Below are 12,686 nucleotides of genomic sequence, written 5' to 3' on the forward strand. Positions count from 1 at the left end.
AAGGGCCTTGCTCAGGGGCCCAGGAGTGGCAGCTTGTGGCCCAACACCTTAACCACTCAGCACATACATTTTAGAAACACATTCTCAAAGGTTTTGTGGAATCCGTTCAAGGTGTGGCACTAAGTTGGTGACTCATAAATGCAGATTCCTTTTTTAAGTTAAGAAATACAGATTTACTTTATTAATTTATTTTACTAATGTATTTGCCAGTAGTATTTAAATTGAATCAATAAAAGTGTTTACTGCTTAGTAGTAGGAATTGTTAAACAATAAAACAATATAAATGCAATGTGAGGTTTTTTTTTTTCCCCTCCCCACACGTTTTCCATAAGATGACATTTCAGGAACCCTACAAAATATCGACAAACTGTACCTTCACTTTAAGTTCAGTTTAATCTTCTTCAAATGGTTTTCAGAGAATTAAGTGTTTATCATCAATCTCACATTTCTGACTTTCAGGGTAGTGTTGTGGGCTGCAGCTGGGAAAAAAAAAAAATATATATATATATATATATATATATATATATATATATATATATATATATATATATATATATATATATATATATATCCCTTATCTCTGCTAAGATCAATTTGGCTGCTTGCTTGTGAATTATTAATGTTGCTTTACACAACCTAGTGCACTGATTCATCCGGCTATGCTGGAGCAGATCTATGTTCAGGCATTCGTACTCACTAGGCTTCTGTCAGTGTAGAAATCTGTTGCAGTTGTGTGCAGCAGATCAGAAGTCAGCCCTATGTTGTACTAATATCAATAAGCATGGCCAGGGAGCGGGCCTAACTGAGGATTGATTACTCCCCACCCCAAGCATGGGGCAATGGTTATAATGGAGGCTGGCATCAAGATCCACCGACTGAGACCTCTTCTGTGTTCCTCAGCTGCTGTTGGCTGTGTGTGAGAAGGGCAACATCATAGGCACCAGCTGCCAGGGCTCCATGCTGCCCTCCATCACCAATGTCATCAACCTGGCTGACAGCCATGACCGCGCTGCCTTCGCCATGGCCACTCACATCAAACAGGAGCCACGTGAGCGGGAGAACAGTGAGACCAAAGAGGAGGTTGGTAGAATTTTCTGCGATTTATTTATTTATTTATTTATTTATTTATTTAAATAGTTCTGATTGTATCTACTCATTAGCATGTATTTCCTGGTTCAAAAGTTATCAAAGTAAACAAGTGATTTTAGTAAAATTAGTTTCTATTAAGTTGCCTCATTTATAAATCCCTGCCTTGTCCTTGTGTCTAGGATGTGGAGATAGACATTGAACTGGCACCCGGGGATCAAACCAGCCTGCCGAAGACCAAGGAGCAGGCAGAGCGTGATGCCGGCAACCAGCTGCACATGCTTACCAACCGCCATGACAAGTTCCTGGATTCCCTTCGAGAGGTCAAGGTGAGTGGCACCTTAACATATGCTGCTCAGGTATGCGTCCCTCAAGCCGATATGTGCAGAACACACAATGACGCACTTTAGCATCCATAGAAAATAAGACGGATTATATGGAGACAGAAATAATAATTGGTCTATGCTGTATAAATTGCATTGTATAGACTCAAGGATGCTTTAGGTAAAGCTGTGGGTTTTTTCTGCGCTCAAGGAGTTCACCTATCATGATTCGCCAGAGGAGAAAGTCAGGAATTTAACATGCATTTATTATGAATCCCAATGATATGTCTTTGGATCTAAAAGTGTAACCTTTTTTTTCGGATTTTCACAAGACACCACCTCTTACAATATAAACAAAATTCCTTTACTTTTAATGCATGATTTAAATAAATGAGCTGAAAGTGTGTGTGTGTGTGTCTGTCTTAGACTGGAGCACTGCTGAATGCTCTCGTACAGCTCTGTCACATTTCCACTCCCTTGGCCGAGAAGACATGGGTGCAGCTTTTCCCTTGTCTCTGGAAGATCCTGTCAGACCGTCAGCAGCATGTGAGTCCCATTGTTCTCTCCTGTACCTGGTTTCTCAGCTACAGCATAATGTAAAAAAAAATATTTTTCTGTACTTGGATCTGCTAAAAATAGCCCTGTGCCAAATTCTTAATTTGACCTTAGGACCTGCTGAAATGCTTCAGCGCTCATGATTCATATCACAGCACTACCTGTTCTGCAAGTTAAATGCCCTTATAGTGTCAGAGGTTACATGTTGTCCCTCACACAAGACCAATCAGTAGGCTCATGGGAAAGAGGAGCTCTGACTTTTTGCCCTCTTCAATAGCAGTTACACATGCAGACCATGGTAATGAGCAAGAAATTCATGCATTTATGCAAATATCAGACTTTAATGGGCCAGATGTCTTGAGCATTAAGATTCTAATTAAATAGCTTTGATTTGTTATAATGGGTGCAATGAATCTTTAAACTGCATTTTCCTGCATTGCAGGTATTGAAATTGAGCACTATACAGCTTTGTTTTGGTTAAGTGGCAAAGAAGATCTGAATTAGGGTACATAGCACAAGCTCCATCATGTGTATATGATCCTCTAATCATTTTTCAGTTTTATTCCACTTGCCATATTTGATGATAAATATTCATTGAAAAATATTTTCAGGTATGTTTTACCAAGAGATTAATGCTTTATAAAAGCCATTCAATATCCTCACTCCCAAAGTGGAATAATCTATTTTTAAAAGCTATATTCTATGAATACTGAAAGTGCCCTTGTGCTCCATGGCCCCATTGCAGGCCCTGTCTGGGGAGATGGGTCCATTCCTGTGCAGCGGCAGTCACCAGGCTCAGAGAGACTGCCAGCCCAGTGCACTTAACTGCTTTGTTGAGGCCATGTCGCAGTGTGTTCCTCCCATCCCCATCAGGCCCTGTGTGCTCAAGTACCTAGGCAAGACGCACAATCTATGGCTTCGCTCCACCCTCATGCTGGAACAGCAGGCCTTTGAGAAAGGCCTCAGCCTTCACATCAAACCCAAACAGAGCACCGAGTTCTATGAGCAGGAGAGCATCACACCCCCTCAGCAGGTAGCCCCAGGATTCTCTTTTTTTTTTTTAATTATTATTATTATTATTTAACGATGTGTTATGGATTGGTAGAAAAAGTATAGGTCCTCCTCCTCATGGGTGCAGGAGTAAGACCAATTGCTTGGACCATTCACGTGCTGTGTGTATCTGTTTGAGAAATCTGACCTACAAATTTGAAAGAAACCTTGATTGCATTCTTAAGTTTTTTGTTTGTTTGTTTTTTGTTTTTTTAATATTCTGAAACTTGTAAGATTGCAAATGTTGACATTGTAGTGATTGCTATGTATACAAAGCAGACCTCCAGGTGAACGGGTGAGGTACATACTCATAAACCGAAACCGACTTCTTCATACGTTTTGATGCTTTGTACCTTTATGATTTATATATATGTATAAAGGGATTAAAATGTTCAGTTCCTTTAATATATGCACAATGTGGTTCAGTATTGTTTATAGCCTCTAAGCTGTGTGTTTTTGTTTTCATTCCCTTAGGAGATCCTGGACTCGCTGGCAGAGCTGTACTCCCTGCTGCAGGAAGAGGACATGTGGGCAGGGCTGTGGCAGAAACGCTGCAAGTTCCCTGAAACGAGCACAGCCATTGCTTATGAGCAGCATGGCTTCTTTGAGCAGGTATTTGAACACGGTGTATCCTCACTTTAAAACCCCATCATTTCCTGTTCATTCTGTATACATAAATTGCTAATTTCCTCCCACCAGGCACAAGAGAGTTATGAGAAAGCAATGGAAAAAGCCCGCAAAGAGCACGAGAGGACAAATACGTCTCCTGCAATCTTCCCTGAGTACCAGCTATGGGAGGATCACTGGATCCGGTAGGTTCCATGGCCTTTTTAAATCATTGGAAGCTGACCTGTCTTAGCTCTCTTCTGCATAGCCAAACATTCCCTCAGAACTTGGCCAAAGATGAGAGGTTCCTCTCCTAAAGCCACGCTGGATTTTGTAATCCGTCCAAAACTCAATTTATGGAATTTGGCTTATGTTGAGTTACTTTGCTGTGAGGCATGTATTCAGAAAAGGTTTAATCATGGGCTGTGCTTGTTTTTCCTCTGTTCCAGCTGTTCTAAAGAACTGAACCAGTGGGAGGCGCTGACTGAATACGGCCAGTCCAAAGGTCACACCAACCCATACCTGGTGCTGGAGTGTGCCTGGAGAGTTTCCAACTGGGCTGCCATGAAGGAGGCACTGGTGCAGGTAAACCCATATTAACACACATCCCCTGGTCCTTAGCTGTCTATCATCTCCTACACTTTTCTGTGATTGACAACCACGAGCGGGGATATAACCCCAAACTTAACAACCCTTAATCATTATTAAAAGATCAGTCTGAATAGTAGAACACCGAGGCAAACTGTGTGGTAAACAGGAAGCTGTTGTTTACAACGTTTCAGAAATGTAGCCTCCCTGTTGGTGGTTAATTTATGGCCCTGTCTTTTAAAGTCGGCTGGAAAAAGGACATGATGCCACTTGACACATTATAAATACTCTTGCTCCTGTTCAAGGAGACTGGGAATGAATCCACTGAGGTTTCTGTTCTAAGGTGACACCTAATTAAATTGTCCGGCACCGTCGGCCCACTTCTCTGCCTTCCCCTTTATTGCTGTGCATCTAATATTTACGGATACGTGTTTGAATAATTGCGCAAACATCTGCTGGGAAGAGATTTGTTTGTGCTGTGCGATGCTGCAGTGTTCTGTAGTAGCTTTTGCTCTCAGGAAGTTGGAATATTCCAGCTTTTAATTAAAGACGATATGGCAATTTCTGCGGCAGGGATGTTCATCAAAATGTTGAGCAGGAACTTAGCTCACTCTCCACACACTGCCCAGCTGAATGTCAACAGCTTTTTGTTTTCCTGTTTCCTTGACACGTTTAATCAATTCTAATATTATTACTATTCACAATATTAAAATCAATTGACTAATATCTCAGATAATACTGTTCGATTAACTTGGTAGTACGGGTGCTTTCTACCAGGATGTTCTTTGTAGTATGTACGTAACGTTGGTGTGTCGCTTGATAAAGGAAAGGGTTCTGAATAAAGATATAGTTTACAATGTACTTTCACATAATGAATAAATGAAGTATCAGATCTCGTATTAAGTAGCATTAAAAAAAAACTGTACTTATTGGATTTTGTAGGTTCTTCAATGGCAGTGTTATACCCTATGTAGAGAGCATGTGTAGTTAGTTGGAAGCCATTTTGAATTTGCCCTAATTGTGTTTTTGGGCCATAATCTAAAATAATTAAAATCTGATTGGAATTTTAAAGGAATTGCTGTCTGTGTGTGTCTTTGTGTGTCTGTGTGTGTCAGGTGGAACTGAGCTGTCCTAAGGAGATGGCATGGAAGGTGAACATGCACCGTGGGTACTTGGCCATCTGTCACCCAGAGGAGCAGCAACTCAACTTTATTGAGCGCTTGGTGGAGATGGCCAGCAGCCTGGCTATCAGAGAGTGGCGGAGACTGCCTCACATCGTTTCTCATGTTCACACCCCCCTGTTGCAGGTCAGGAAAGTCTCACACACATGCCAGCTAGCAGGCACTCTCAGTACACAGTATGCCATGTGCTTATTGTTGTCTGTGTTGTACAAATTTTCATACATGCAAGGTTTATAGATCGGTCTGGCAAAATTGCGTTACTGCACAATCAGATCAGAAGGCCATGCAGTAACATGCAGTCTGCTCTGGCATTATGCTGTGTGCTCTCAGTATTATATGCATAATCATTCACTAGAACATTCTGTTGCGTAATTTCCTTCCTACCGTTCTGACACATTTCTTTGCTAACTATTTGTTTTGTGAGTAATGCTGACTTGTCTCCTGCGGTGACGGCTTCTTAAGTCATTAGGAATGACTGTGTGTGTTAACAGGACTACTGGCGCCATGAATATAGGTGCTTTGTATTGATATTCAGAGCGTGTTGCAATTTCTTGAGAAGCACGTGCATAATCAGGCCATGTACACAACAGTGAAGGTGATGTGTGGCTGCAGATTACGTCTGCCATACTAGGTGATTTCTGTAGCTGCACAAGACTAGCAGTACTGTCACTACCTGGAGCTCATAAAACAGATCAATGCTTGTCCAGTGTGTGCAGTATTTCACTGACTGTAAACAAATTAGGACAATTTCAATTTTTAATTTTGTTTCTGGTGTTGCTTTCAGAAATTAACATAAATTAAAATACGCAAATGTAGGCTAATATGATTACATGATTGCAACCTAAAAGTTGATTTTGGCAAATGATAATTGTGCCATAGCATTGAAACAGCATGCATTGTTCCATGGAACTGATGTTATTTGGCTCATTATTTTTGTTTCTATAGTTATATGTTTTGGGTCAAAAAAGATGTGGTGTTTCTCTCTGTCAAGTCTGTTTAGTGGGAGAGTTTCCAAGAAATGTTATACTCCTGTTGCTGCTATAATCCTGCATATGTACCACAGTGTGGGATGGGGGGAACGCCTCCTTTATCCAATAAATAAGATTAAAAGTGTTGGGGCAGACAGGAAGACTGTGTGTGTGTGTGTGTGTGTGTGTCTGTGTGAAGCAGTAAGTTTAAAATGGCAGTAATTACTTTTCCTTCCTCATCTGATAGCGTTTGATTAAATACCTATGAGAAAATTACATTTACATGATGAATGGGCAGTTGGAATGAAGAGTGTAATGTGGCATCAGCTGATATTAACTGATAATTGTGAAAAATATTGTATTTCCCCATTTATTTTGTTTCGAAAGCTTTGATTTGCTCCACAGAAATGATCGTTTCAAGCACGTTCATCCTTCGTGTGTAAGCAGTCGGTTCCTTGTTTTTCTCCTTCTGTGTAATCTGTATACTGGAGAATTCACAATGAGCCAAGTCATTATAGTCATTCTGTGATTATGATCATATAGTCCTAATGATCATAAAGTTTTTAAATAAGCATTTGTATGTGTGTGTGTGTGTGTGTGTGTGTGATGGCATTACTTTTACTGAATCGATTTCAATACAGCATAATGTGTTCAAATCAGTCACTCACAAACATGTAAGAAATATTAAGAAATAGATTGCATTTCTAAATCTAGGCATTTTGCAAGGCTATTGTCGGTTCACATTTCTTGTATTTTGTCTGATGGGATGATTACACAGAGGCAAGAGCACATTGAGCAGCTTACAGTCTCTCTCTTGTCTTTAGGGATAAATGAGTTAGAAGATACTTTGATCCACCCTTTTTGCCCAGCCACCTCAGGCATCATTTCACTCCATTTTTTTGTCTTCTTCAATAAAGATCATAAGCCTGCAATACAGCCGCAGTAATGGGTTTGTGATTGCTGTATGCAGGAGAGTTTGAGGTGCCTGCCAGTGGTTTGGATTAAGCAGAACTAAAAGACTTTGTTTTAAAAAAATGTAACTGCTGAGAGATTTCTGATTTTGCAATCATGTTGATGAGCCTAAACTGAGGCAATGGTATGTTCTGTGGCCACAGTTAGGGATTCATCTGTCCATCCTTCTGCCTCTTTCACACAGGCTGCCCAACAGATTATTGAGCTGCAGGAGGCAGCTCAGATCAACATGGGCCTTCAGCCGGCCAACCTGGGCCGTAACACCAGCCTGCACGATATGAAGACTGTAGTGAAGACGTGGCGGAACCGACTGCCGATCGTCTCGGATGACCTTTCGCACTGGAGCAGCATCTTCATGTGGCGTCAACACCACTACCAGGGTAAACTTGGACACACAACCTGCACACAGCTCATTAGATAATGCACAATATGGTTCTTATATGGTTCTTATTTATTAATCAAGACGGTTTCAGTAGATTTCTGACTCGCTAGTGAAATTTCTAAATGTTTATGGCTTTAGAGGAAAGTTGTCTGCTAACCCGTGTTAAATATCTGTGCAGCCATTGTGTCAGCTTATGAGAGTAACACACAGCATGATCCCAATACCAACAATGCCATGCTGGGGGTGCATGCCTCAGCCTCAGCCATCATCCAGTACGGCAAGATCGCTCGCAAACAGGGACTGGTCAATGTGGCACTGGACATCCTGAGCCGCATCCACACCATCCCCACTGTGCCCATTGTTGACTGCTTTCAGAAAATCAGGCAGCAGGTGAAATGCTACCTGCAGCTGGCAGGAGTGATGGGCAAGAATGAGTGTATGCAGGTGAGCGAGAGAAACTCACTGTCAATCATAGTGCTTTTAGTCAGGCTTTAAAAAATGTAAGTAAGCTAGAATCCTTATTAATACTAGCTCATTCTGTAAGCTTGTTTTCTAACTGATGATACTCCCAGTCTCCGGTATTAGGCTACATGTTAAGGAATCTATGGTTGATTGAATCTTGTTAATTAAGGGGTAAAATTTGTTGCATGATAATCGACTTTTTCATTTTAACTGGCTGATATTATCGATACTTCTGTTATCAGCCCATATTTTTGCTTGACATGAAATTACCAGTCCCTGTTTCATTTCTTCTTTCATTTTATTTATTAGACCTGTATTTCCTTGTACATTTGCTTTAAAACAAGGGCTTTAGTCTAAATAATTCTGCTTTCTATTACTGTGAGAATGACTCAGTTGCTGTCAGTCATGAGCGGTGGAAGGATTGGCCCCAGCATCCTTTTAAGCCTGATTAATAGTGCTGCTCCACTCTCCTTCCTTTCATCACGCTGCCTCGGTCTCAGCCTCTGCCTCTGCCTGATCCCAGCTGATGGCCCCTGCAGTGTTCTCAGGAGTAGCTCCAGACTTTTCTAGCACTAGTTTCGTAGAATCTGTTCATGAGAATGTGGCAGGTGCTATTATCAGGGATCATACTGCAGAGTTGCTAGTAGTTTGGATTTCATCAGGGGAATTGATTGGGAGCAGAATAATTTCTTTTTCTCATTGCCTGTATGGTCTTAGCCAGCTTTTTCATTCAAATCAAGAACTTAGGCGTGGGCTCTTTCACTTTTTCTGTAATTTGTACCCTGATTTGTACAATTTGTGCTTACTTCTAGTATCTCTTCTAAAGGCGTTTTGGCGGAATAAAAGCCAATGGTGTAAATGGTGGACTGAGGACGTTATGCCTTTGGTTTATAATTATTCCACCTGCCATTTTACCCCATGTGTGCCTTCTCCTTCACTGCTGTCTCATTATGGGCATGACAGTATTGCAGGTTTAAATAGATTATGGCCAGTGGAGACAAACCTATGGGGTGTAAAAGATGATGTACAAAAATAATCTACAATATGGGCTACAAAAAAGTATGGGTTAAAAAAACTACCTTATCAGGAAGTTTTTATTTTAATATTGTGTTGTATAATATTGCTGTATCACTTGTGCAAAATCACCAGAACGCCTTTTCCCCCCCCTGCTTACTAGGGGCTTGAGGTGATTGAGTCTACCAATCTCAAGTACTTCACCAAGGAGATGACTGCAGAGTTCTACGCACTCAAGGGCATGTTCTTAGCCCAGATCAATAAGTAAGTGTGGATTCCCTTCTTTGAAGTGCCTCGTCCTTGTCTGGTTGGCTCTCTTCTTTCCTTTGTAGCATTATTGAGTCTTTTTTTCTCTTCCCCCTGTCCTTCTCTTCACACTGAATGCTGGTTTAGTCTGACATTAAAGAAATGGGATGATGGTCTGGCAGACAGCTTTGGCCATTTAGAGCACTTTTTTTTTCTTTTTTTTTTTCTTTCTTTTTTTTAATGAACATTCTCAGAGAAGAGGCATAATGGAGAAGACGGATAAACAGCTGTGTTTCTATTTTCCTCGCTAATGATCATTCCTGAAGCAGTAGGCCAATAATGAGGTCAAGGCAGTCGTTAGCAGCCAATATGAGTGGATGATGACTAATTAACCTCACATCCTGCATTCACGGATAGAGATAATGGCTATTGCCTCTCGGACAATGATTGACGCCACTTGGGTTTGTTCAGTTGGGGTTTGTTCAGTTGAATCCTCAATTTGGCGGTTCTCGAGAACCAAGTTGAAATGTATGAATGTGAGTAATTTAGAAGCAGCCTCATTTTAAGAACGTCTGTATGTAGCTCCAAGCCAATTTCTGCCTTTTAGCATCAAAATCCTTTAAGCACATTAGTGTAGCTTACATTATACACTCAATGTACTGGATGTCATTTGACAAAAAGAGAGTTAAATATTAATCCACCAAGAACCTACTCTTAGGAATATATATTATTTTAAAAAAAAATAAAAAAATCACTGCTTCTCATCACACTTAAAATTATTGTAAAACTTCAATGCTGCTTTCTTTCCTCCTCAAATTATTTTTCTTCAGATTTTATGTACTTAACTGCTTAAAAATGTTTTAATCTTAAATTATAATTATAACTATAGGCAAAATAAGCTTAATTTTTATTGTAATTCAGATTTTAATTAACTGGAAATATCTGCTTGTTGATAAAGTATGATAATACTCTCACTTCTGTAATTAATTACACTATTAATCAATTTATAGGATGATGCATAATCGCTAGTTCAGTATTTAATTTTAAACAGATTCTTAATATCGAACGAGTCCTTTTGTTCAAAAGGTCAGATTTTTCGTGAGTCGCATCCCTTCTATTGAAAACCGGCGTTCAGGCTGGATGGATTTGATCTAACACGGATCATCAGGTTTTACACAAACTTGTGGTGTCTGCATCAGCTCGAGTGAAAATGAACCAATTGTTAAATAATTCTTATTCAACTTTTCACAAGTTGTTACAGATGAGCTTCTTTGTAAAAAAAAAAACAAAAACAAACAAAAAAAAAAAACTAAGCATTGTTATTAGTGCTTTCAGACTTCTGGACTCCACAGTATACTTCAGAAGGTCATAATGCCAGGGCAGACTTTAGCACCTCACCAATGTTGTTGAAACTGGACAATGTTGTTGAAAGTTTTTGAGCTATAGAAAATTGATATTTTCCTTTTTCCAGAACATTACTATTGCTCTTCTCTATACAGGAACATTTGAAGCTCAATGGGTTTCATGCCAACTTTTGCCCTCACTGCTTGTGACAATGCCCTTCAGGGTGATGGTGACTCTGGAGGGCACTGCTGAATCGCAACAGCTTATTAAACACACAGCGCCGAATAATTAACTCGGTAGCAATTTGTAAAATCTCTAGGATCAGCAAAACTTTCCCTAGCCTCAGCAGCACTTAATGTAATCATTGCATGTTCACTCTCTGCAAATATTAACAGGGGATTTGATAAAGAAATGGTGCTGTCAGACGGAGACTTTAAACACTTGACTGGGCAAAGGAATAGCCACTGTGTGTGTGTGTGTGTGTGTGTTTGATGCACATGGTGAATGTCCAAAACGAAGTGAATGCTTCAGTGGATGTGGGCTCCCCTGGTTCCCATTGCAATCAAGCTCAATCCTGTTGCATGCCACATGCTCATTATACGTTCTTCTTATAAGTGGTTGCCCTGGGAAACATTTCACATTGGTCCATACTTGGAGACGTGTGCGTGGGATGGTGGTAATGGCTGAGGCTTTAAGCCACGTTGCTAAGTTCCCTCTCAACTGTTTTTAGTCCCTTATAAAGTCGTTTTATGAGCTCGGCTACTGGTCTGTTCTAAAAGCAGTTCCGTAACCAACTTGAGGAAAGCATAATCACTGAGGAAAGGCTCTCAGAGGTGCAGACTGGATGATGAAAGAAAACATCAGACTCTGTCAGCTAATATTAGTGAGATGCAATCAGCCTTGCCAGGATTTACCAAGTGCACAGTTTCCTAATGCACTGAAAACTTATTTATTTCATAGACCGGTGTGTCCACGTAATATTGAATTTATTTCCACATATCTGCAAGCCTTGCTCTTTTTGCAATAACTGTATAATCTGCATCAGACTTTGACCTATTTGCAACAGGGATTCTTTAACCTATTTGTATTGATTCTTTATCACTTTTATACAGGGAATCAACATTTTAGTATTTTTATTTTATTTATTTATTTTTGCAAAAATATGTCCATCACATGACCCAGTGGATAGTCTTGATCATTGTAGAGGAATGGATTTATTCCCCAACTCTCCCTCTGTGCAGATCAGAGGAAGCCAATAAAGCCTTCTCAGCAGCTGTCCAGATGCATGATGTACTAGTGAAAGCTTGGGCCATGTGGGGCGATTACCTGGAGAACATCTTTGTGAAAGATCGTCAGTTACACCTGGGTGTGTCAGCGATCACATGCTACCTCCACGCTTGCCGCCATCAAAACGAGAGCAAGTCACGCAAGTACCTAGCCAAGGTAAGATCTCCTGCCTTACAGCAGCTTTTGCTGTCCTCAGCTAGACGGACCTAAATGAGGGTTGTAGGAGAAGTTTATAGCTTTAAAGGCATCTTATAGCAAGCTAATGTGTTGGTGCTGACTGCTGAACACTATCATAAGGAGGTTCCCTGATTGCCTGTTTCTGTTGGTCTGCTGTTACATGGATAAATGCTCATTCTCAATTTAGATGCCTGGAGCTGCGCACTGTGAAACCCTTTAACAATTACTGCCACCCCCGCAGACCCTGGCTGGATACCCCACCACCATCTTAGAGGTTAAGAGCTTAATTCCACCCCTGTCAGTCCAATCTAAGCAGCTTTGTGCATCTTGACCCCCCTCCTTCCTTCCACTACAGAGATGCCTGCTTCAGTCGATCAATAAACACTTTGTGATCTGCTAGCAGCAGGTCAGGAGGAGAAAAGGCTACATTCCCCTTTATATAAGC

General features: G+C 40.6%; 1 protein-coding gene across 4 annotated transcripts in view; it reads left to right on the forward strand.

The window, feature by feature from the left end:
- The window catches only part of LOC113637116 (transformation/transcription domain-associated protein), a 62,044-nt gene that overhangs the window by 34,560 nt on the left and 14,798 nt on the right, over positions 1–12,686 (forward strand). For all 4 annotated transcript variants that reach the window (XM_047817113.1, XM_047817116.1, XM_047817115.1 and 1 more), the window contains exons 50-61: positions 901–1,080; positions 1,269–1,415; positions 1,836–1,955; positions 2,710–2,997; positions 3,489–3,626; positions 3,714–3,826; positions 4,070–4,205; positions 5,324–5,515; positions 7,514–7,709; positions 7,890–8,155; positions 9,351–9,451; positions 12,019–12,220. In XM_047817113.1, coding sequence (XP_047673069.1) covers positions 901–1,080; positions 1,269–1,415; positions 1,836–1,955; positions 2,710–2,997; positions 3,489–3,626; positions 3,714–3,826; positions 4,070–4,205; positions 5,324–5,515; positions 7,514–7,709; positions 7,890–8,155; positions 9,351–9,451; positions 12,019–12,220 — 2,079 coding nt within the window. The remainder of the gene's footprint in view (positions 1–900; positions 1,081–1,268; positions 1,416–1,835; positions 1,956–2,709; positions 2,998–3,488; positions 3,627–3,713; positions 3,827–4,069; positions 4,206–5,323; positions 5,516–7,513; positions 7,710–7,889; positions 8,156–9,350; positions 9,452–12,018; positions 12,221–12,686) is intronic.

Source organism: Tachysurus fulvidraco, chromosome 8 (assembly GCF_022655615.1).
Source record: "Tachysurus fulvidraco isolate hzauxx_2018 chromosome 8, HZAU_PFXX_2.0, whole genome shotgun sequence".
Taxonomy (NCBI): Eukaryota; Metazoa; Chordata; class Actinopteri; order Siluriformes; family Bagridae; genus Tachysurus; species Tachysurus fulvidraco.